This window comes from Tubulanus polymorphus, chromosome 9 (genome assembly GCF_964204645.1).
Source record: "Tubulanus polymorphus chromosome 9, tnTubPoly1.2, whole genome shotgun sequence".
In the NCBI taxonomy this organism is placed as follows: Eukaryota; Metazoa; Nemertea; class Palaeonemertea; order Tubulaniformes; family Tubulanidae; genus Tubulanus; species Tubulanus polymorphus.
In genome coordinates, this window is record NC_134033.1 from 11400329 (window position 1) to 11425102 (window position 24774).

At 39.6% G+C, this 24774-nt stretch overlaps 1 protein-coding gene across 4 annotated transcripts; it reads right to left on the minus strand.

Moving 5' to 3' along the window:
• Window positions 1-2515: 2515 nt before the first annotated feature.
• On the minus strand, window positions 2516-17746 carry LOC141910994 (uncharacterized). 4 transcript variants are annotated; one of them, XM_074801924.1, is made up of 2 exons: window positions 17697-17746; window positions 2516-6701 (listed from the first exon to the last, which is right to left on the minus strand). In XM_074801924.1, exon 2 carries the CDS (start codon window positions 6674-6676, stop codon window positions 4661-4663), a length of 2016 nt encoding a protein of 671 aa, XP_074658025.1. In that variant the 5' UTR covers window positions 6677-6701; window positions 17697-17746; the 3' UTR covers window positions 2516-4660. The 4 variants fall into 4 exon arrangements, 3 of the variants coding, with proteins under 3 accessions (XP_074658025.1, XP_074658023.1, XP_074658024.1); XM_074801922.1 differs by lacking the exon at window positions 17697-17746 and adding an exon at window positions 14793-15190; XM_074801923.1 differs by lacking the exon at window positions 17697-17746 and adding an exon at window positions 13749-13794.
• Between the last annotated feature and the right edge of the window lie 7028 nt (window positions 17747-24774).

The following is a 24774-nucleotide window of genomic DNA, read 5'->3' on the forward strand; positions in this document are numbered from 1 at the left end:
CTAGAACAGAACGAATCATGGAATTTGGGGATTGCAATCTAATGTAGAATGAACTGCACAGCAGTAGCCTATATCTGGTTTAAATGTGTTTATTGAAATGCAGTTTTATCATGTTTTGAAAACTTGTTTTCATCGAATTTCTCTTCAAGATACGTTGTAGTGTTTTTCGGTGTAAAATCAATCGAACTTGAAATTACTCCCAGTTAATGAGGCTTTATTTGTCGGCTAGTCGATCCATGCGTAAATTAGATTAGCTCGATTCTGTCAAGTAGTCTCCTGAAGATTGTTGATCTAGGACCGACCTCACGGCGTCTGAAATTACCCGACTGTCATATCAATCAAGCAAACGTCTCGTCTGCTAATCTGAGCCAATTATCTAGTGCCAAAGTTTCCCCCGAAGGTGCAGCGCAGTGATCGATTTATCGACCCACAGAAAACAAAATGTCGGTGACGTCTGATCAGAGTATTTGTATCGAAAATGGCCTTCGTCCATCGGCAGGGATTCGAACCTATGGCTACACTCAGCCACGGCACGTACCATGGCAATCTTGCTATCAGGTTTGAATCCCTGCTGGTTGGGGAGGATAAAAATGGCGGGCCCGTGCATTCCGAGGGGAGTTCTATTTGAAGAAGCAGATTTCTTCCTATTTCAAGAAGAAGGTTTTTTCCTTATGCCGATCTCTATGGCATAGATATCCTGTCAAAATTAAACATCAAATTTACCGGTCAAACTTTCATATTTGACCCGTCAAACTTTCATTTTTTACCCGTCAAAACTAAACATCGAATTTTCTCGTCAACTCAACATAAAATGCTCGTCAAAACATCGTATTTGACGCGTCAAATGTGATCTCGCATTACCTAGTTGCTATCGTAGATATACTGTCAAAACTCGTTATCATTTGACGCGTCGAAATCGCTATCGTAGATATTCTGTCAAAATTAAATGTTCGTTTGACGCGTCAAAATCACTATCGTAGATATACTGTCAAAATTCAAACTTGAAAGTTTGACGGGTAAAATATGAAAGTTTGACGGGTAAATTTGATGTTTAATTTTGACAGGATATCTATGCCATAGATCTCTGGCTGTATGGAACTTCACCCAGTCCTGGAAGTGGTTGTACTAGTCACAGTGATCTCCGTCGCTCTACGATCCTAAGTATAATACCATGTTCTTGTGGTGAACATGGAATTCATCTCATCATCCCTGGTAATGAGTTTGATCAGAAAAATATTGAGAAAATCAGTGTCGTTACATCGAGAAAAACAGGAATTCGTGGGCACAGATGTTCACCGAAACTCGACACAAAATAAAAGTACATTTTATCTTGCAAAACGAATATTGACTCCATTTCGTTCAATCTCATTCACAATTTTAATCAGTGTAAAAATTGTTATTATACATTTGATGCAATTATTCGGAATGATGATTCTCAGGAAATACCTGACGCTTAGGACGAATATCTTAGTGAAAATAAATCCGTCCTCAAATCAATTAATCCAACAAATACTGGGACATTTTAACAAGATATTCAAAATATCACCACATATCGTACAACCCACATACCATCCCGGTACAACCCACATACCATCCCGGTACAACCCACATACCATCCCGGTACAACCCAAATACCATCCCGGTACAACCCACATACCATCCCGGTACAACCCACATACCATCCCGTCCAACCCACATACCATACCCGTACAACCCACATACCATACCCGTACAACCCACATACCATACCCGTACAACCCACATACCATACCCGTACAACCCACATACCATACCCGTTCAACCCACATACCATACCCGTACAACCCACATACCATCCCCGTACAACCCACATACCATACCCGTACAACCCACATACCATACCCGTACAACCCACATACCATCCCCGTACAACCCACATACCATCCCCGTACAACCCACATACGATCGGTGCAAAATTCTGTTCGTTTCTCTTCCTATTTCAATAAACGATTCAGAAAACACGCCGATTCCATTAAAGGTCGAATATTGATCGATGCAAATACAACATTAAACTGATGGCGCACGATTCGTCTCGTTATCCATCTGTCTATCGCACCGAATCTGGCAAGCGAGGATGCATTTACTGCAGATTAGAGCAAACAACATCGTTGAAGCTTTTATTGACAGACGTCACGTGCGCGTCTTGCCCCTTCGAAACTACGTCGTTCAGATTATTGAACGATGACTCTATCGGTATGCAAGCTAACCGAGGAAACCTTCACTTGCAAACCATCGCACGCGTCTTCTCGTCTGGCTTTTGTCGTATCGCTGATTAAAGCGGCAAAAATTGGGGCATCAGCAGTTTGGAACCTCAACAGCTTGGAACATCAGCGGCTTGGAACAACAGCGGCTTGGAGCATCAGCGGCTCGGAGCATCAGCGGCTCGTGGCATCAGCAGCTCGGAGCATCAGCGGCTCGGAGCATCAGCGGCTCGGTGCATCAGCGGCTTGGACATCAGCGGCTCGGAGCATCAGCGGCTTGGAACAACAGCGGCTTGGAGCATCAGCGGCTTGGAGCATCAGCGGCTTGGAACAACAGCGGCTTGGAGCATCAGCGGCTTGGAGCATCAGCGGCTTGGTGCATCAGCGGCTTGGAGCACCAGCGGTCCGGAACACTTGCGCATCACCGAGTTCACCGATAAACCGGGTTGACGAACCGACAACAACCACGAGGAAAGCGTGGCGACTATAGCTTTATATCCAAGATGAGTCAAATATGATATAAGCCCATATGATGCAAACATGAAAACGCAATTGCTCCTTATTACATATATTTACTATTTTGCAAATAATTCCTAAAATCGTGGAAGACATAAAGCGTTGAGTAAAACAACAGGCGAACTTCCACCCTAATTCCATAATCTTTTAGAAGAACAATTTGTACTAGAAGTTTATATCGGTTTTTCATTATGAGTAAACAATATACAAACGTTTATCAGAATAGAAGATATTCTAAATCCAGTAAATGCACGTGAATTTGTTTGGATGAATTAGTCAAGTTAGTTGGGGGTGTACGTAGCCTACATATACAAATGTATAGGCCTATATCCACAATTTAAAATGTGTAATTCTCTTGTTCCCTGATAGAAGCTCAACTAAAGCTAAGGCGCACACACGAGTTTATATTTTGCCCGATAGCGACGACATGAAAATCGCCGAAAGAAATTCGCCCATCACGGCTACGTCGGTCGTCGACGATTTTTACGGCCGCTGATTATCCACGATGGCGTATTCTGTCGGGCGATCGATCTTTATAAACCGATAGGATACATAATGGAAACCTCCAACGCTCTTGTGGCAAGCAAGGATCCACCAGGTTCATTTCTAGTCACTCGGTGTCCTGGGTTCAATTTCTTCTGCGTTTCAATTAAAACCGAATGAACTTTTCTGTTAGAATAAGCGGTATACGATTTTGATAACCACGTGCCCGCCCGTTCGCGGGTCTATCAATTCGCAGGCGAATTCGATCGTCGCGATCGGGCGAAAAAATTACGCTCGTGTGCCCCTAACTAAAGCGTGGGATTTCAGAGACACTTTTGACATGGAAAGCAACTGAAACGAATTTTATAAATACACGTTCATTGTCATTCAATAAAAAGAGAAAGCATGATTGAAGCAAGAGAACATTTCCAAATTTCCCACCTGACTAGTTACTCTTTAGGAGAGCCAGAAACGTCGTTTAAATCATTTATATGGGTTTCACAAATACATAGATAGATGTATAGTTTTGATAATATACATTTCCTAATTTGTTTAAGGGTATACATTGATTACGATTTGACATGATGCGATGATTTTGTTGTATGAAGAGCTACGTATATTGAAGCAATCTCGTCAGGTAAAAGCCTCGGGAAAATCTGAACAACCCTCAGGAACTGCTACATGATGAAATTTACATTTGATTGAGCATTTCAATGAACGATTTAAGTAATTAAAAATGATCAAGGCATTATTATCACTATCCTCTGGTGCACAATGACGTCACACCACACGTCATATTGACCGCGAAGCGACGGCTATTTGAAGTTTAAGTAACGGTTGGCGGCCAATTGACGGCCAATACATGCCACAAACCTTTATCGCGTGTCATTTGATTCGTAATGACGGGAAAGATAAAAAGATGAAAGGCAGATTGACATTCAAACCGCCCGGTATGAGATCAGAATCAGGCTGACGTATCTCTGTATCGCACGCTTAAAATCAGAACATATTTCACTCCCTGGTTATGTATACACATACGTATTATATCGACATGCAATAATACAATACATACAATACTGATATTGCAGAGAATTGTCCTGGCCTCGGAAGAAACTGGATTTCTTTCTGCTACCAAAAAATATTTCGGGTTATTTTTTTCAGAAGCCTACGGATGATTTTATAGTTTCTTTCACTAATTTCATTTTATCGTTTTTTTCTCCGAGTCGACAATTTTTCTTAATTTCATGAATTTTTTACTTTACAGTTCATGATTGGGAGGAAAACGATAATTGGAAAATTCGATTTATTTAACATTTCCATGTATCTGTCCGGCCGTCAAAATAAAATTAAATGGATGTAGCCTGTACATTGGATGTATCCGTATGAATAACGAACAAATCTATAACAAATTGAACTATTCCTTACTCGGCACCGACCAACAACTTACTCCACTTTTTGGTACTATTTTTCTTACAATAACAATACGGTCGTAGATGCGGATATTGTTTCATCACGCAAGCCGGGGCATCGCCGTATTTGTTCGTCCGACTAATCTCGCGTGGATTCACCGAATATTTGCCAGTTTTTATCGAGTATTTAATCGTCGCTTCGAAATGGCCGCCTCCCGGTGTCGTATGCAACGTTACCTGATACAAAATGGCGTCGTTTTTCGTGTTGTCCGATAAATCGGCGACGCGTCCATCGGTATCGGCGCTCTTTTTGAATTTCAATACTTGTTCGTTCGGGGAATACATCACGCTGCGCACGATTTCGGCCACTCGTAATTCCTCGCACTGGCCTCTGAAAGATGACGTCATGGAATTTATAACGCTGACTAGTGCATCAGCGGCTCGGAGCACTTGCGGATCACGGGGCTGAACCGTCTTCCAATTCAGACACGAACACCAATGCGGCTCTATATCCGCCAGTTTACAAGTTCTATTTCTAGGTATCTCTTGTAATAAACTAATACCGCGTTGAGTGACGTCACCGAGTTTCTTATTTTGAAAATGTATCAAATCGTGAAACGTAGCATGAATGTCGAACGGTGTCGTTAAACGATACGCATTATTGCGCAGATTATTGACGGCGTGTGGATACCTCTCCGAGAACCACGGTGGCGGTCGTATTGAAAAAAACGGATTTCGCTCCTCGTGTTTTCCCTGCACGAATTCGCGAATTCCGCTGAAACGAGCGCCGTGATCGCTCATCACAACCAGGAACGTGTTGTTGAGAAATCCGCGTTCGTTCATATTTTTCAACCAATCGCGCATATCTTCGTCGACGATACTCAACGGGTTGTTGTTATCGTGCGAGCACTCCGAGTGGAAAGTGAAAGTGAATTTCGGTTTGTCTTTGTACAATTCGAACGCGTCGGTGACGTATTTCATCATCAGTTTGTGCCTCGGTTCCGAACCGAGACAATATTCCTTGTTACGCTTAAAATACTTATCCATTGATAGGTAAAACGGACGCATGAAATGATCGACCGGAGCCTTCCTAAACCCTAACATACGATAGTTAAACGTCCCCAGATAAGGCATATCTTCGCCCCATAAAGTAACGTAACCGATATCGCTGAGATCTTTCCAGATCCACGGATGCCCGTCGACCGGCTTGGCGCCCGAATGTCCTCGTCTGGCTTCGGGTAATTCCGGCTCGGTTTTACCGGTAAGGATCGGTAACAGAGCTTGCGGCGTTCCGTCACCGACGATGTTATAACCTTCCAAAACCACTGCGCCTAATTGATTCTTTAAATAGTCGAATGTTAACGGCAGTTTCCGCATCCACGTCATACGCGAAACCGAATCGAAACCGAACATCAATATATCCATGCCGAGCGAATCGGCCGGAAGTGGTTTAGTTTCGTGTCGTCGGACAAGTTCCGGTTTCTCGGCGATTCCGATATGTAAATTGTCGTATTTGCTGCCGTCGGTCGCGAAACAGCTCGTTTTGAAGAAATCTTCGGTTATTTTCGTACCGTTTTGAATCGCTCGGATTCTGCGACCGTCCTTTATCGTGTAATCGTCGGATTGGCGAAATAAAGGCACGTAATCGCAGGTCACGTGACCGTGTTTCAAAACGGCCGATCGGGCGATCATGAAAGAACCGTTATTCACGTAAACCCAATCTTTCTCCTGGTTACAAGTCACTTTCGGCACTTTATAGAAATACTTGGCCAGTTCGGGCGGGTTCAACTCGACCGCTGGATGTACGCAGGCTAGGCCGCTCTGTTGTTTCAAATGATCGTCGGTCGCGTCGTTATTTTTCAGGGAATCTCGCAAAATCACGTCGTCGATCACCATCGGACGAGAGTTGGAGCGCGAAAGATCCTTCGAGTGCGCGAAAAGGAAGTAAGCGCATGTCATCGCTACAGCGCCTAGGAACAGCGCGACCACTCGCCTCCGTGAACGGCGTATTCCGCGTAGACAAAACATCGCTCCACACGCGCAGCAGTCCGATCTGAAAATAGAGAAAATATCAAAGATCACCGTTATATTCTTAAATAATACGCTTTATATGTATAGAGCCTAATGGCGATCGTGTAAACTTTTGTCGTAATGTCCTGATCCGTAATTTCCTGTGACTTGCGACTCTGAATTTTGTGATCGCGATGAAGTTTTGCGCGTTCCAGATGAATTCTTCTGGCTTTGTGCAAAATCAAAGTAATAAAGTGAACCGTAACAGCAGCCACATTCTGTCGCACGTGCCAGATGAGGCACTGCGCGATGCCGGTGGAAAATCCAATTTATTCAGCAAGGAAATATGGCATTATGTACTATTCAGATGTTGCAAGAATTAATTGAAGTGGTCAATGTATTTATGAAATACCAATTTAACCAATATACATCTGTCTATTTACACATTGTGTATGAAATGGATTTCAATTCAGGAAAGTAGTCACAACGAACTATCTACAGCACCGGGAAGTCCGGGATTACTTCGGAGTAGTCGAAATACTGAAAACATGTCTTCATTCCCAGATTCCCCTCTAATGCAGTACCGCAAGCTGTATGACCACTGACCAGGTAGATAAGTTCTACTGGTCTATTGGTTAGTCGCTTACTTTCTACGTGCTAGACCCGGGTTCGAACCCGGTGTGTGCCGTAATTTCACTGTCACTCACTCTTAATGGTGACATCGTCTACAGCCGGACACAGAGGAAACGCTGGTATTATTTTGTCTCGTGTTTCTCTGTGTCCTGTGCGTTGGGCTAATTATACCCACAGCCAAATTGTCATCATATTGAGCTTTAAGCATTGCGTTCCAATTTTTACTAATGATAACAAATTATTTGTGCTCCATGTCTATCGAACAAATCACCGACATTTCTATCCATCATACAAATACAAATCTCAGCCTTAAGTTAACCTTTTGTTATTGTCTTTATATATATATATATATATATATATATATATATATATATATATATATATATATATATATATATATATATATATATATATATATATATATATATATATATATATATATATATATATATATATATATATATATATATATATATGTGCTGTGGTACTGGACTGAACAGTCTCAGGAACCGAGGTTGGATCTGTCCCTGACAAATCTGCATCACCGAAACTACGAAATCTCCAAAATAACTCATTCGTGACAATCTAGAATATGGTATAATGAATTGATGCATTCGGCGCGTCACGATTGGTGGTTGTTGTCATCCAATCGATGCCTCGGTTCGTCACCAAGAACCAATCGACAAAAGGGTTACTGAATCATGGCTCGGTGTCGTGATCGACAGAGCACGTACAGTTATTGATGATGGCAATAATTAGTTTACATTCAGTTCGCTGGAAATGCGAAGACATTTTTTCATCGACTAATATAAATCGGATATTACACTGCACAGGTCATATAGATCGATGATCGTCTCAGTAATATTCTGATAGATCGGTGCAGGGTGACTTACGATGCAGCAAGGACGATGAAAACTTCAAATCGTAAAAGGAATCGATTTCTCAGAAGAACGGTCACGTGACATAATGGATATTCATATGTTATAACGAAGGGTTTTGTTTATAATTCGCAAAACCGCTAAGTCTACATTTTAATCCTCGGAAGACTTATGAAAATTTAATGACATTGATGATTTCAAATCTCGTTTTAAAACTTCCCTTTTTAAAGAACATTTTATCAACAAATTTAATACGTATTCTGCATAGAATATTAGAAATTCTGCATAGCCGAATTTCTATTGTAAACCGCAGTATATAGTGCGGTCTATAAATGTCTATTATTATTACGAAAACGATTTTAAAAAAACTTAGATTTTGATTCCTTCTTTTCATCGAATATAAATTTGCTTTTCATCGTGGCACAAAAGCAAAAACGATACTCTTCTCGTCAGGTTTCGTAAAATTAAAAAGAATTAAGAAGAATTGCTACGAGTATGATTTTTTTTCCATACAAAGCCCAAATCAACTCATAATACATGTGTACATACATATATACTGATAAGACTATCACGCTATTCCAGCATCAGCTGCAGCTCTCAGCTAGCTCTCAACTTCCCGCGTCGGCTTAGCGAGAATTATCCGATACGTGCCACGTGAGCAGACGATTTTGCAGCTAATTACTCGCTATTTTCCCCGTGTTTTCTCTCGTCGACAAAAACACCGGATAATCCTCCGCGCGACGACATATTCATTCACGTGTGACGTCATTCCACCTTTAATCAGACAACGTGTAGGTCTTATATTTCAACAAAACAAAATGATTGGCTGCGCGAGTCTGCTGTTGTGAACGTTTGAACTCGGAATTATGATTCAAACTTTTCGACTAAATTTAAAACAGTGTTCACAAAACGATCTAACTGATGAAAAAGGCTAAACGAAAGGGCCCAAGTTTGTAATTGACGTTGTTCTGAAGAAATTGATAGCAATTTTTGAAAAGCTGCTCAAACTTGACATCGGTATATCGACCGATCGCGAATACGAAACGAAGCGCATCTGAAATCGAAAATCTTATGCGTAATGACGAAATTTAAAATTGAATTTCTACCAGAATCAACCGTCATCAGATGTACTGACATTTCGTTTAATGAACGAACGCCGCCGTGTAATTTCCGGTAAAGGGACCTCACACTTCACGCGTATCTGCGCACAACGATGGTTTTTCCAACTTTGTCTCGATGAAATTGGACGGTGATCTCTCCCAGGCGAAACCTGTAAAATGCCGATAATGCTTAATGGTTTTCCGCATCCACGGTCGTCAACGAACGTCAGATGATTCACGATTGTCGCCCCCCATCTATAGCGGAAGAACCAATGACAGGCGACGACGAAGTAAATCTTCAAAGAAGTGTTTTTCTTACCGATTTTCTCTCGTAACGAAACGAGACGAATTTCAACAATTTCGTGAAACTAACAATGATTGAAATTGCGAACCAAATTTTGGATAGTATAAAAATAAGAGACATAGCTGAACTAGTCGGAGAGTACCCGGGAGAGGAACGGGGGTAGCTCCGGGAGAACACCCGGGAGAACAACGGGGGTAGCTCCGGGAGAGCACACGGGAGAACAACGGGGAAGAACACACTCAAGAAACTAGGAAACAAACATTGTAAAAGGTGTCGATACGTAGGAAAGACAAATAAAATCGTTGTGAGTGTTTAGATTTCAAAGTATATACGCCTGAGTTGTTTATTGTCAAATGATGTCATTATGTTGGTCTCTGGTCAAAATTCAATTTGTGTCGTTGTGCGGAGCTGAGGAAGGGTACGCTCTCCCACGATATTTCGGTTCCTTCTTTGGGTCGCATAACAATATCTCCTCAGTATATCTGTGAGAAGCCGCAGTCGAATAAGCATCAATTTTTGCGACCAGTTGCTACCGCTTACAACGCGTTGCGAGCGGTTAGGGCCACCTTCGGTTTTCTGAGTTAGTCGACTATAGTCGAACTAAACGAAACCGAATGTCTGTTAGTCGGAACTATATTCCGGAAATAGTTCGAAAATCAAGCGCACCAGATTCTACTATTTACCGGTCAGGGGAGCGCCTATACTCACTATCATGACATTACCGATGTTGATAGGAATTATTCAGTCCTGGTCATAGAGAGCAATAAAAGCTGTTATTATTTTTTATCATCTTAAAATACGGATTTCCCTTTTATTTAATTGGTCTGATTCGTTTTGATTTGATGTCTCCGAAACGGATGGTTTATAATAGGTTTGCATCGGCCGGGAATCGAACCCGGGGCCCCGCGTGGCAGGCGATATAGCGAGACGATGCTGCTGCTATTGCTGTTATGATAATTTGACAACATCCTACTCACTCCCTGAGCCGATGCGCATTACGTTTATATTGCCTCGGCATCTAAAATAATGAATGAATACAAGATGAGTGCTGCGACACGTATTCGTATAGAATTCCATCGCGATTTAACGATGGATCCCCGGAGAGACTCGCAACAATTCCAACAATTCATCGTAAAATATTCGGGGTTGTTTGATATAATTGGTAAAGAAGGCTAATGAAGCTCTTTTGACTTTCAAATGATCCACATTTTCCACATAGGTGATGCCCATTAGTCGCTAATCATACAGCGAATTATCTAGGGATATCGGTTGATAGTTTTAAAGGTTCTTTCTCAAATCAGACTAAGTCTCGCTCTTTCTGAAAAAGGAATTTCGATCGAACGAACAGACATACATGACATTAGAAATTTCACGGAAACACGGTCGCGTTTCCCACCACTCAAGGTACATCGAATACTTTCAGATCGAATAACACTTAACGCTGTAATCTGCTAGTTCCCGTTACGCGAGAGAATATCTATAGCGGATTAGCACCCGAGAAGCTAGGCAAAAAATCGAATCTTAGATACGATCATGACTGTGTTCCAGGCGGAATAAAGAAGTTTCGACTTTCTAAGCGCCATGCTGTGGCGGTGTCTAGAGGTGGTCCACATTGTTGCGATAATTTTCACTCTTTTTTTGAAATAAAAGTTTTCGTGGATTTCACTCTGCAGTCCATCGCTTGATAAACATAACATCATTTTAGAGGAAATGAAATGCAGATTCCTGCTGGCGATTCCCCTGAATTTTTCGTTCGCAATGTCTGGGTGACGAAGTGATAATAAGGACCGCATATTCTCATTAGCGTGGCTATAATATCTTGTCAGCCAAAGACCGTTTCTTGCGATTAGAGTCTGCGTTTTTTAATCTTTTGAATATCTATAAGAGGTTGCTTGCACGGAAGGTCATCGGTTGATCCTTTGAGTGAACTCTTTTTAAATGGTGAAATGATATCAATCGGTTATTTTGAATGATTTTTCTGTATCTGTGTCAAGGAGCAGCAGATGCACCAGGTCTATATCGTATATACATATATCAAAAAAAAAAAAAATAAAAAAATACATTCTCTTTATGTATTTTTGATATTATGTCATACACGGACTACATTAACAATCAGTGACTAACTAGACAGGAAATCGTCTGATAAGGTTTTATGTGGAAGGTTGTTGATCTACGGAATATCATTTTGCCAATATCAGTTTTAGTAGTTTGACAACGATAAGTAGATACCATACATAAACGTATGGAGTTTGCTGTTAAGAATTAGAAATCAAGCCCCAGCCGCTAAATTACCGCCGGTCGGTTGAATAAATATTCATACGACGTTTCGACTATAATCAAAAATTCTTTATGAATTTCTGCTATAATCCAATAACATTTCGTTCGGACTTTTTTTAAAGATTCCTCGAAACTTCAGTGTAAACACCTGAAACAACAACGTATCTGGGAATTATTTATATAAAAATTGGGCGTCATATTCACTGTGAAATACGTAAGACAAATATCACGTATACGTAATATGTTTGGGTTTGTAAAATTTTGATACCTTGCGTTTCAATTATTTCTTTGCATTTTTTTTACAAAAGGCCTACGAAAAATTCAGGATATATGATACCCATTAACCGCCTTCACGGAAAATCGTTGTTTCAAAATAACCTTCGATAACAAATCGAAAATATCTATCAGTTTAAGGATTTTCGTGCCACTGCGTTACTTTTTTTAAATTTCCGTTACGGGCATTTCAAAATGGAAGAGAACCGGGAGAAAAATTGAAAAACAAAACTTTGTCTATCATTTTTTCACATAAAATCTAAGAAGGACTGCAGAAAATTTTTCAAAAAGAGCGAAAATCTATTTGAAATGAAACAAAGATAAAGATTATTTTAAAAACCTGACGGAGGACAAAACAAAGACATTTTTTAATATGGTTGCAGCCGGGGATTCGTGCCCCGAGTATTCTACAAAGGCCTTCACGAGTGAAGGTGATTGATTTTGTAGCCGTTGATTGGAACAGACGATAGCTTTCTCATCGCGCCGCAGACGACGAAACCGATCGATTTTCCGATCCGAACACAAGCAGCATAAACACATCAAGAAATAAATCTTCCGACGAAATGCTATTCATTTATCAACTTTACGTCCGAATGAGCGCCTGCTACAAAATTATATCCCGAATGGTGCGCGGTGCCTAGCACATTTCTAAGCAATTCGGTCGCTGATAAGACGGGCAGAAATCATTTCATATTCGATTATCTATCATAGCCCGTAACACAGGGGGCTCTTTGTTCCCGTATCAAACAATGGCACGACGTCTACTCTATAATTCCGTTGATAGAGAAAACTGGTTAACAATGTTCGGCGGTACCTCGCTATAACGATTTATCAGCTATAATAAACGATAAATAAATTATTATAAACCTCGAATTTTTCCGTCCCAAATAGGACTTCACTATGATACGATATTGGATATAACGAACGATAAGTTATAAGGAACATATTTTCTGGTCCCCTGAAGTTCGTTGTAACAAGGTTCCACTGTATTCAGCGCTGGAAAAGGTTGTTGGTTTATTTACCCGTACGAGTATGTTCGACATATGTCAAATCGATCTTAGCATACAGTAAGATAATAATTGTCTAGACAATGCTGCGTCTGAAACCTAATCGGAAAATTAATTTGTCTGTAAAAGGTTTTAGTATATAAAATAGTCAATTAGCTCGATAACATAGAGCGCGTTTCTTCTAAGCATATAGTACGCATATATACCCAAACACACATCATCTTCATAACCCATGCAAGACCCGTAGTCAGGGGTTCATCTGTTCGCACGAACGGGTCTTTTCACTTTGCTAGTTTCCCTCAATTTTCAACATAGAAAATACTATTTACTAAAAACTAATATAACCAGTTGTAAACCATCAAAATCTGTATTTCCTTAGTCAGTTACAACTTCATTAAGTCTGTCAAACGTATGACTCACAAAGAACGAAAGTTCAACTTGTCTCGAAAATCGAACTTGAGCTTACCATAAAAACCCACCTCTGCCTCAAGCATGTACACGCATATATACATAATCAAAGAGCCTAATTCATAATTTCAAATGATTAAACATCTAATTAATGAGTTACTTATTACAAACTAGATAATCATTGTATTATGTACTCGTATTGAGGCTCACCGTGCGTGGTTGTTCGCCGAAAGCATCGTTTCAACTCGTACGCGCATTCGCTTTAACAGCACAGTGACGCTGTTTTAGTTTGTGTGTGTTTTTATTTACAAGCCTTGTTTGATATGATGATTATCACTCATTAGTCTACGCGGTACTTATATTACATTATATACCGTTGCATACATCTTTCCTGATTATAAATACACAAAGCTAAATGGGTCACTTTCTGAATAATCACTTGAAACACTGAGAAAGGAAAACGAATAAAGTGAACATACATGTATACATGTACGTACATATATACATGTTCATGTGCATCTATATGTTCACTTTAACAGTCAACATTAATGATTTAGATGGTTTTAGATAATATGGAGATTGTTCACCTGTTCATGTATCTATATGACGGAATGTCTATATAAGAGATATGTACATATGCGTCGAGGTGAAATCAATCAAGAATTTTGAAAAGTCGCATCCTAGAATCTTGGGGCCCGTGTTTCTACCACGGAACGGAGCATATGGTAGGGGTGAATAAAAATCTAATACTCAGTAGACTAAGGAAATAAATTCGAAAAAGCTGACGACCCGATATCGCCATGCTGGTGAAGTAATCAGTTGGGAAAAGTTCATTGTAACCATGTTCAGATCCGAGCGTGAACAGGTTTGTATAAGCAGCCTCTATCTTAGGCGGGTGCGAATTTGGTTAAGGCGGAACCTATTTGACGGTGAAGCACCCCACGGGCAGTTCAGGGGCACTACCCCGAGGGAATTTTGAAAATTTGAAGCGTATTAGATGCATTTCCGGCGAATGTTAGTGACGCTGCACTTGCACTGGAACACTTATGTTGAATCTGAGAAATTTGAAATCTGAATCTTTGACATAAAATAGCGAAACTCGGGATCTTGTGCGTTCGCACTCAAAACACCCCCTTCTCCCGCGGGCACGAGCCTGGTATCAAATTTGGTGGGGAGGTGCGTTCGCACTCAAAACACCCCCTTCTCCTCCCCGCGGGCACGAGCTTGGTATCATAATTTGGCGGATATTTTTACCTGTTACTGATGGCGTTCGTCTCCATGGTCTTCAGCATGTATATCAGCATGTACACAACAAAAAGAAACTCGCTTTTGGTGGAGCCAACGTCGTATTTTTTGAAATGTCAGATTGCCCTGATCATAACCATTGATGAAACACTCAGCTCGTGTTGAAAAATCATGTAACAAATCCAACGGATGATAATCCGATATAATAAACCCACAGATAATCCGATATAGGCGAGACGAAGATGCTGAAGGAAATACTCGGGAGGGGTTTTAGGCCTGACCGCGCCGGGTTCACGCATGAATATGATTATACATTGGTTACACGCGAACTTCGGAATATGAAGTAGATTTTATCATAGTGTATTTGTTTGCTTAACCCTTTAACTGGCAATCGGTCGCTAGCGACCGATTTGAATAGACCAGCTATAGTGAATAGAATAGTCAAGTATTGATTTCATTGAAGCATTCTAACTCATTTTCTTATCAGCAAATGGCGACACCAGACGGCCTACAATGTCTAACAAGGCAGGAAAGTGATATTTCATACATTTGGCATGTAGAAGGGGGTATGGAAACCACGTGTCACGTGGGTCAGATTTCGAAAATTGAGAATATCGTTAGTAGTAATGGCCAATGCACTAAAGACGTTCTCTAGTGAGTTTGGCTGATATTTTGGACATAGTAATGAAAGATTCTGATGATAATTCATATTGGAATGAATCTCATGACAGGTTTTTGGGTGGCCCAAAAATCTGGATGACCTTGGGATCTGTGACCTTGGAGTCAGACCCTGAAGGTAACACCCAAAGTTCGCAAACATGGTATCATTTGAAAGCTTGTGAAAAGAGCTTTCATAAAATACATACAATATGGGGTTATCCCTCATATCTACTGAGTTATTAAATTTTCCCCTTGCAAGGTCCAAAATCTCTCATAGGCCGAAAAATACTTGCCAGTTAAAGGGTTTTAAAGCGTTCTATTCTCAGTTACGATTCTCTTGCGAGACTACGATTTTTCGAACTAATGATGATGGCGTGTGCATCCCATTGATTGAGAGCGTGACTAGCGAGACACTCATTTCGGTACCAGAAAATGAAGCGCGACCAACTTTCGACAAATTTTAATAATGGGAAAAATTGAACGCGCGTAAGCTAGGCGGGAGCGATGCAATTAACGAACTCGAAACGTATACGAAAATAACTCCTTAGCACGAAATAAATCGTTATTCCGCGAAACATACGACATCCTTATCAGAATCAGGTATCGCTAAACAGTGGACTCGGTGTATACTCGGTATGTAAACAGGGTCATTATCTAAGTGACCAGTCTGGTGTCAGATCGTTATGTATATTATATAGGCAGTTCATATGCATAGATAATAAATGATACATAGCACCTGCCACGAGTCCAGGCTACAGATTGGTACCTGCATTTACCAGGTCGAGTACTGTGTATTCTTGAAAAACCTCACCAGTTTTATCTCAGTTTTATTTACGTAAACAATCTTGAGAAACGCCGGAATGCGCTGAAATGTGCTGTCAGTATCTGACCACATTTCAGTCGCCATCGAGCCGAAATCCGTTATATAGTGATTGATTAATATCTCTAGTGATATCTATATTATAAAGGGGAAACTCTCATTTTTCGTAACCAGTTTCCGCGAAATCTCTTCGTTGTTTGGTCATGAAACTTGGCATGTACACGGAGGAATAGTTTCTCATGGTAGAGATAACAATTTCATTTAGATCCAGGGTCTAAATGTGGGAGAATGTGGGAGATTCTATGGTTTGGGAATAATTGACTGTTTTGTATCGTTACGACAGCGTTTAACTCGCAAACTTGTGATGAAACTCGCTATAAAGTGTCGATTTGATTAACTTAACAATTAAATATTACCTGTTTTTAATTTTGGAATGGTTTATATTCTATTCGCGATCATTAAAAAGTCCATACGTATAAGTTCATCACATAGAGTTGTTTATCCGATACTATATGTACACATGAAGAATATCTTAAGACCGAAGAGAAGCGAAATAATATTGTTCCTAAATATTCCCAGGTCCGATAAATAAATATACATAGTGCTATTTATTCATACATAACCGATCATTTTGAACTATTATATAATACTTACAATTGAATAGATATCTAGGAAAGATTTAGAATGTGGAAAACATTATGAAATAACTGTATCGACCGTATCAACCAGGACCATTGCGATACCGTGGAACGGGAATAAACTTCAAGATATTTTGCTCCCTCGCCCAACAAACACAGAACCAAATAAGAATATTTGCACGGTGCAGAAGGCAATTTGATAAGCCAAAATTGTACGGATTACCGGCGCTCGCTAAATGCTGCATGTCTGTCGTGTTCAGAGCCAAATCAATCATCGACGCAGTAGAAATCGAATTTACGGTTTACATTTTTGCGTTCGGGTAGAAAACGAACATTAGAATCGTGTTAAACAGATGTACGGATCGGAAATTCCGTAAGACTTCTGAACGACGAGAAATCGCAGCAGCTTCGGAACACTGGATTATCAGCAGCCCAGCACAATGATTCTAGACGAGTTCAAATCAATATGTAGTATTTATATTTATACATCTAGTGAAAATCACTTTACCTTATGTTAAGTCATTTTTAACACGAGAAATGGCTGATGGCTTACAGCGGACCAGTTTCTATCTTCAGAAAAGGCAATCGGTTACAAAACTGCAAGGAAAATCGTGGATTTTACTCTTGGTTTTATCCAAATACAATACCGAGCAGCGTCTCGTAAATCCTATCAGTTGAAACCACCGGTTTACTCTAAAGACAGAAGTGGTCAAGTTTTATGGAAAAAAAGCACAGCACTGTCAGCTCTATCGTACAAGATAAGAAGCGAAAACGAGAGTAGTTTGCGTTACTCACCAGTGATCTATCTATGCATATAACATCATAAATATCAGCCGTATCCAACGAGCATCGCAGCCGTATCCTAGCCGTACGTATACTATCGTCTGCTATAGCAGTGTGTGCTGCGCGTATACCATCAGCATCCGGGTTTCAGCTGAGAAGCTACTAACAACAGATTCCGTGCGTTGCTGCACCAGACTCCATGGTTGCAGCGTCCACTGTAGGTCGTAGCGGACAGTTCGCGTACAGTTGCGCGTACTCAATCCTTAATTGCGTTTACAGCACAGGCTTCTTATCAAAACAACCACGTAAATTCTAGAGCTTTTCTTTTCTATTTATCAATGCATTGAATCTAAGAACTTTCGAAATATGAGTATCCGAGATTTTTTAGAAATCACCTCAAGCCATAAACACTACGTAGATTTAAATTTCGCTATATCGATAATTAATTATTGCGCTTTTAAATCAATTTCAATATCAGTGGTCTCTTGTAGTTAGTTTGTATTTTTGTTGGGTAACAGATTTTTGTTTATCGTCTCGTTTTTTCGTGCCATAGAAAAATGAGTCGTAGACGCTTGTAAAACTTTAAAGGGTAACTGACACTTTTTAAAAGATTTTCTACTTTTTACACTAAACGATATATTATAGTATACAATAAGGCTAGGTGATTTCATAATTGGACAAATCTTTTCAATCTAGTCAGAATTGATGATTTTGATGTTCGCGCACCTGTTCAGTGTATACATTGCTTCTGCTGAACGCGTGGTACTGTGTCTATTAATAGAACTACGTCACTAAAGTAACGGCTCGGAAATGATGTCTATAGAAATGAATAGGAAATAAGCTACAAGAGCAATTCAACTTAATTTTATACCTATTTGGCATTCGAATTGAGACAAAATGCCTCTTGATTTTGAAAGTCTACATATTAATGATTATACTTAACTGTTGAATGGACCATATCCGTTCCAACTAAGCGCAAAAATAGGATTTGAATAGCAATCCATGGCATTTTCTAGTAGACAGCAGGGAACACGGATGTTTATATCATCGTTTTGTAATATCATTTAGTGATAGTAAGTAAGATCATGGTTAGATCTAAGAATATTTTGACTAATGAACTGATGATGAAACTTAGACAGAATTAGCCGCAAGAATAATTTCAATTCTTTTCTTGAAATATACCTCGTATTGGTAGCGGCTTTGGTCACAAAATAAGAATATTTCCTCATCCATCCTATTTTAAAACTTAGAAATAACATTTGTGAAAGATTTGTGATGTAATCTATCAAAACTCTTCTGCAGCGTGAAACTTTAATCGAAAAACATTATTCCTTTGAATATTTGTTGTAAAGCTGTAGAAATTTATGAAAGTTTTTGTAGAGTTTTGAAGTGTTAGTTTTAAAACTAGGCCTACTTAGTCTTAAATGACTTTGAAAAATAGTAAACGAATATGAATCTATTTATTCTTTAGCGAGATCGAAATCTGTGATTACATAAGACACTGTAGTATGCTTGTGGTGCTGAACTATAGGTGAACTATGGAGCAGCAGTAACAGTGCTGAGAGCTTAGCATAGTGTACTTTAAAATAGCTTCATAGCAGCGGATTGAAATCTGCATCTTCAATTTGATCGATTTAGCCTATTCAAATTACTCATTGATTCTTTGAAATAGGTTTATGCAATAGACAATAGATCCTTTTAACTCCCTGGCCAGTTTCAAAGCTGTAAAACAATCTGGCATTGAGATATAACAGAAAATACACGCAGTTTCCTCAAAATTCAACACATTTCTATAGACGCTATTTCTCAGCTCTGCCTGTAATGACGTTGCAGCGCGCACCTGCTGATTTAGCCGACGCTGAACAGTAAGCGATGTAAACAACGAAATGAGGTCAAAAATCTTGTTACAAAATCACAAATTGCGCGTTAACTAAACATTTTGGAACAGAACGGTTGAAGATGAGTGTATAGATCAATAGAATACATCATATTTTGAAATAAAAAAAAAGTGTCAGTTACCCTTTAAGATTCCTGAATCCTCCAAACAACCAAGATCAATCCGCAAAGAGACACGTTAGTTTACGAGTATGATGATGATTCCAGTTTATTGACGATAGTGAAAGTGTCGAATCGAGAGTCAGATCGAGAGTGACCCCGAAAACATATTACAAATCCATTTTTTACATTTCAATGAAAGTATAAATAAATACTGTGTAGTCATGGAGTTGGTCAACGACTGCCTGATCATGCTAATCGCGCATAATCTGTTTGACCATCTCCATGACTATAATACTAAGACTATAAGAAGCTTAACAAATATATAGTAAATACGGCTTATGCCTAACATAGCCCTCCCCTTTCTTAAAAGTTCGACCCGAACTTACAAATAAAAAAATTACATTAAAATGAAAGCATTATACAAGTTTTATAGTTGAGGAAAGGGGGGTTAAAAAAAGAATTTTAAATACAAAAAAAAAAACAATTTACATAAACAAAAAAAAGGTAATAATATAAAATACATATGTAGATAAAGATAACGAATATGCCAAATATAAAAGAAACTGAGTACCCAAAGACGGATGAAGTAAATTAACGAAATAAGTAAATTACAATTATCATAGATTATCAACAAATAGAATAATGCATAAATAAAATATAACGCAGTATAACTGATACCAAATGCCTTTCAACGATTCCTATACTCTCGCCGTTCACGTCCATAACCTCTACATCCACTTACGGCTGGTGATCGATACTAGATTGAATATCCTTTATTAAATTAAAACTGAATTTTACCAATCATACACTATTAAAGTTACAATAACCGATTACGAGGAAACAAAAAAATTATTAATGATACACATAAGAAGAAAAATATGAAAATACAAAACGTATAATATGTAAGTTGAATATGGCGTGATTAAAAATAACTGAAACCGCGGTCACACCACTTGTATATCTCGTGTATTAATGTCGCGTATGTCTAATTGAACGTCCATTTTTGGTGTGGCCGTCAAGGACCGAAACGATAGCGCTTGTATCCAGGAAACGGGTATTTGTCGTGGGAGCTCCATTTCTAGATCCGATTCCACGTGAACGACGCGTAGACTTCCCCAGTTACAATCGATCTTCGGACGTGGGCAATAGACGACATTACTTATTTCGATTGGCGCAGTTTCTCCGACTAACTTATAACTATGGACACAACCAGGCAAGGTTTGTAATTTCACATGCACTTGTTGGTCCATATATGGTTTAAATAAAATGAAAAACAACGGAACTGTATATCGAAACAAAGAGCTAATGAATATATCGAGCCCGCGGATTGTGAGTAGCATTAAATTGCCTGATGAGGTTGGGGTCATCGATGTTTTCTTCTGGTTCCCAACTATCTTCTGACGGAGGAAAGCCCAGCCAGCGAATCAGATAGTATGTTTTCTTGGCATAACTCCTTTTTGCTAGTATTTTCTCCACGAGAAACTGATCTGGTTCCAGTGTTGCAGGTTTAGGATGATCTTTTATCAGTCTTGACTCAGGCCCTAAAAATTTCTTTAATTTACTGGCATGCTCAGACGATGACAAGAGTTTACCGTCCAATGTTTGTAACTTATACGTAACGGGTTTTAAATTTCCGGCTGGAATTTTATCATGTATAATGTACGGTCCCGTGTAGGGGTGCATTAACTTTTTAGATAGGCCGTTACGACTGATCTTAGGCTTATACAAATAAACTTTTTCGCCAATTTCAAAACTGATATCACGTGATTTCTTGTCATACTGGGCTTTCATTTTATCCTGACTAGTAAGTTGGTTAGCAATGGCTTCTGTGTGGATTAATTGGAATTTTTGTTGTAAGGTCTGTAAATATTCTTCATGGCTGTGCGCTACGAGTTTAGAAGCTGGGAGTAAGAGGGCCGAATCGATAGGTAGGACTGGTTTACGGCCATAGAGCATCTGGAACGGCGAAATTTTTGTAGACATACTGGGGCTAACTCGATAGGAAAATAAAGCTGCCGGTATAAATTTGTCCCAGTCGGTCTGACGGACATTAGCCTGAAATGCTAGCCGAGTAACCAGTGTACCATTAAACTTTTCCACAAGACCATCACATTGGGGATGAAAACTGCTAGTATGGGTTTGAGATGTACCCATTTGTTTACAAACAGATTTAACCACTTCAGATAGAAAATTGGTGCCTCGGTCAGAATGCAAAACTCGTGGACATCCATGCCTGCAAAGAATCTCGTTAAATAGGAGATTTGCAACCTCTGGGGCTTCGATGGATTTCGTTGCGAAAGCTTCGGGCCAATGAGTTAGATAATCCATGAAAACGACGATATACTTTTGACCTGATGTCGTCTCTGGAAGCGGACCGACACAATCAACCCCTAATCGGTCAAAAGGTCTTTCGGCGATGGGCATAGGGACGAGTGGTGGCTGCGTGGACCTAGTGGGAACCTTCTTGCTGTTGCACTCACTGCACGTTTCAATCCAATTGCATATATCCCGTGTCATTCCTAACCAGAAATATCGTTTTTGAATGACACCCAAGGTTTTCTTGAAACAATAATGACCACCAATTGATGAATCGTGACATGCAGTGAGTACATCCGGAATAAGGGTCTCAGGAAGGTACAGTTGAATAGCCTTTGGCTCCTTGGTCTTTTTGTGGTTCCACACATGATAGAGCAGCTTTCCATTGCCGACAAAATAATGGTCAGAATGGAGGGCGATATCTCGAGCCTCTTTCTCATCGATGGGGAGGGTTTTTGACTCGAGATACGATAACATTTTTCCCGCCCAATCATCCTTTTCTAGTTGTCTCCGAATATCCGTTACGTCGACATTCGGATCACAAATTGTACAGACCTCAGTGAAACTGCAATGATCAGAATCGGACAGTGCGTTACGACCCGGTTGTTTTAAGGAGACCTCGTTATATAATGATATGGTGCAAACAGAGTTGAAAGGACAGCGTGAAAGGGTGTCTGCATTGTTGTGGATTTTTCCCTTGCGGTATGTGACCGTAAAGTCCAGATCCTGTAATTCCAGAGCCCAACGCCCGATACTAAGACTATAAGAAGCTTAACAAATATATAGTAAATACGGCTTATGCCTAACACGCTCAAGGTTTTCAAGAACGGTTTTCAGCTCTAGGTTTTTTTCTGCTCCCGCGAGAAACCGCTCGAGAAAATCAGCTTAAAAATTGGCGCCGAGCAGGAAAACGTGAGAGGACAGGCAAATAAAATGCCGTTGAAACATTTCTCAGGAGGAAATTGCTGAAAAATCAGCCTTAAAAGTGTTCACGTGTATCATTTCATCTGATATCAATGACCAAACGATGACCTAAATGTTTATTCAAAATCGAACAATATGGTTGAAAATCGAAGGCGCGTGTTTCAAAGATTTCTAGGATAGATCTCCGAAGGATATGAAGAGTTAGCCAGAGCTCTCAAGGGAATGGGGACCATGTGTTCATAAATGTGAAGATCCAAGTTGATCCTCACGTGCGATGCATTTATTTAGCTCTTCATTAAACTATTTTTGCATCTCTTTACATATATATCATTTTCACGCATTTTAATATATCGATATTTGTTAAGCAACAGCATAGTAGAACGACGTTTTGTGTTACTGGGATCGTAAACAGAATTAGAAATTGACAAAAAGGACTAGAAATTGATTAAAAAAAAGAATTAACATGTGTTTAAGTTGTATTTTCCAAAGCAATGATATTTTGTCTATTCTTGCATATACATTTACGTACACTCATAGAAAAATTAGACAAGACTGTGCGATTTATTATTCAGTTGGCCGAACAAACGTGTCAATGACCGTCACTTTCTATGTACGGGCACGTCCGGGTAGTCGATGACCAACCGATCAGTGTTATGTTTGTATAATGTAATACACACGTAACGGGACATCATCTGAAATAACTGCGCACGGAAATATAAATGCTATAGGTACGAATATCAAACAAAAACTAATTTATGATAATTTATTCGTCGATATAATGTGCACGATTTATTTGTCATCAGCTGTTCTACATAATTAATACAAAACATCCTACTATATTTTAGGCTAAAAAGATTGATAGGTTGTTTCTCATTTCTGCTGAGCTTAAAAATGTTGACCCGGCCGCCTATCTTCCATGTACCCTACTTAAAATCATCATCAAGCTAACAACAACAGACCCGGCAGCTATAGAAATGAACTGATTACTTATTGCAGTTTACAAAAGTGACCCAGCCAATTGGGAGAAACAAGGCATCATTTCTCTAGCCTTAAGATATATTTGTGGGTGTTGATGATTTCTGTTTAATTTCAAAAGTAAATGACGATTTCATTAGTTTATATTTTCAAATTAAAAACTATTTAATCCTTGCGCGCACTGAGGACTTCTATTCCATTGGAAATACTGATAGAAAATTAAACGAAAATATCATCAGGACGAGAATTTCTATTTCTTTTTAAGGTCTTTATATAGAAGCGCTGAATATGGACATATTAAAAATGAAACGTCGTATGCGGCGATCAACGCAACAGAAAATAACACTATTCGTTGCCGCATTCATATTCGGGGTCGCTCTATATCTGATTGTTAAACGTAGTTGTCATAACAGCGACATAGGAGAACAAGTCGAAACGCAAGGTGCAAAAGTCTATGCGGCAAGATACGCGAAGGCCTTACCGTTGGCTTCGCATGAAGGTAACATTCCAAATCAGGCATCACTACGTCGGCGCAAGAAAAAACATATTCCGAAAGATAAAGAGCGCTTAATTGGTGACGCCAGACTTGCACGTTTCGGGGATAAAGATCATGAAAGCTACGCTGGGGAATCAGAATCGTTTCAACTCGTGGAAATGTTGGAGGAAAAATTTCCTGAGGCACATAAAGACACCGATCGCGTAGTTCCGGGTGATTCAATAGCGAGAGAACAGCCTCTCGAAGAGCAGAGCATCGATGCTGAACTATCAAAAGATCCTAGCGACAAAAAGGGAAAAGAACAGAGTCATAAAGAGCAAAGGGTCGGTGCTCAACTATCAAAAGATCCAAGCGACAAAAAGGGAAAAGAACAAAGTCATA

Coding starts and splice junctions, on each gene's coding strand:
- LOC141910994 (XM_074801922.1), bottom strand. CDS start 14,842: ATGCTGATATACATGCTGAAGACCATGGAGACGAACGCCATCAGTAAC. Junction 6,702..14,792: donor ACGAACGCCATCAGTAACAG/GTAAAAATATCC, acceptor CTCTATTTTCAG/ATCGGACTGCTGCGCGTGTG.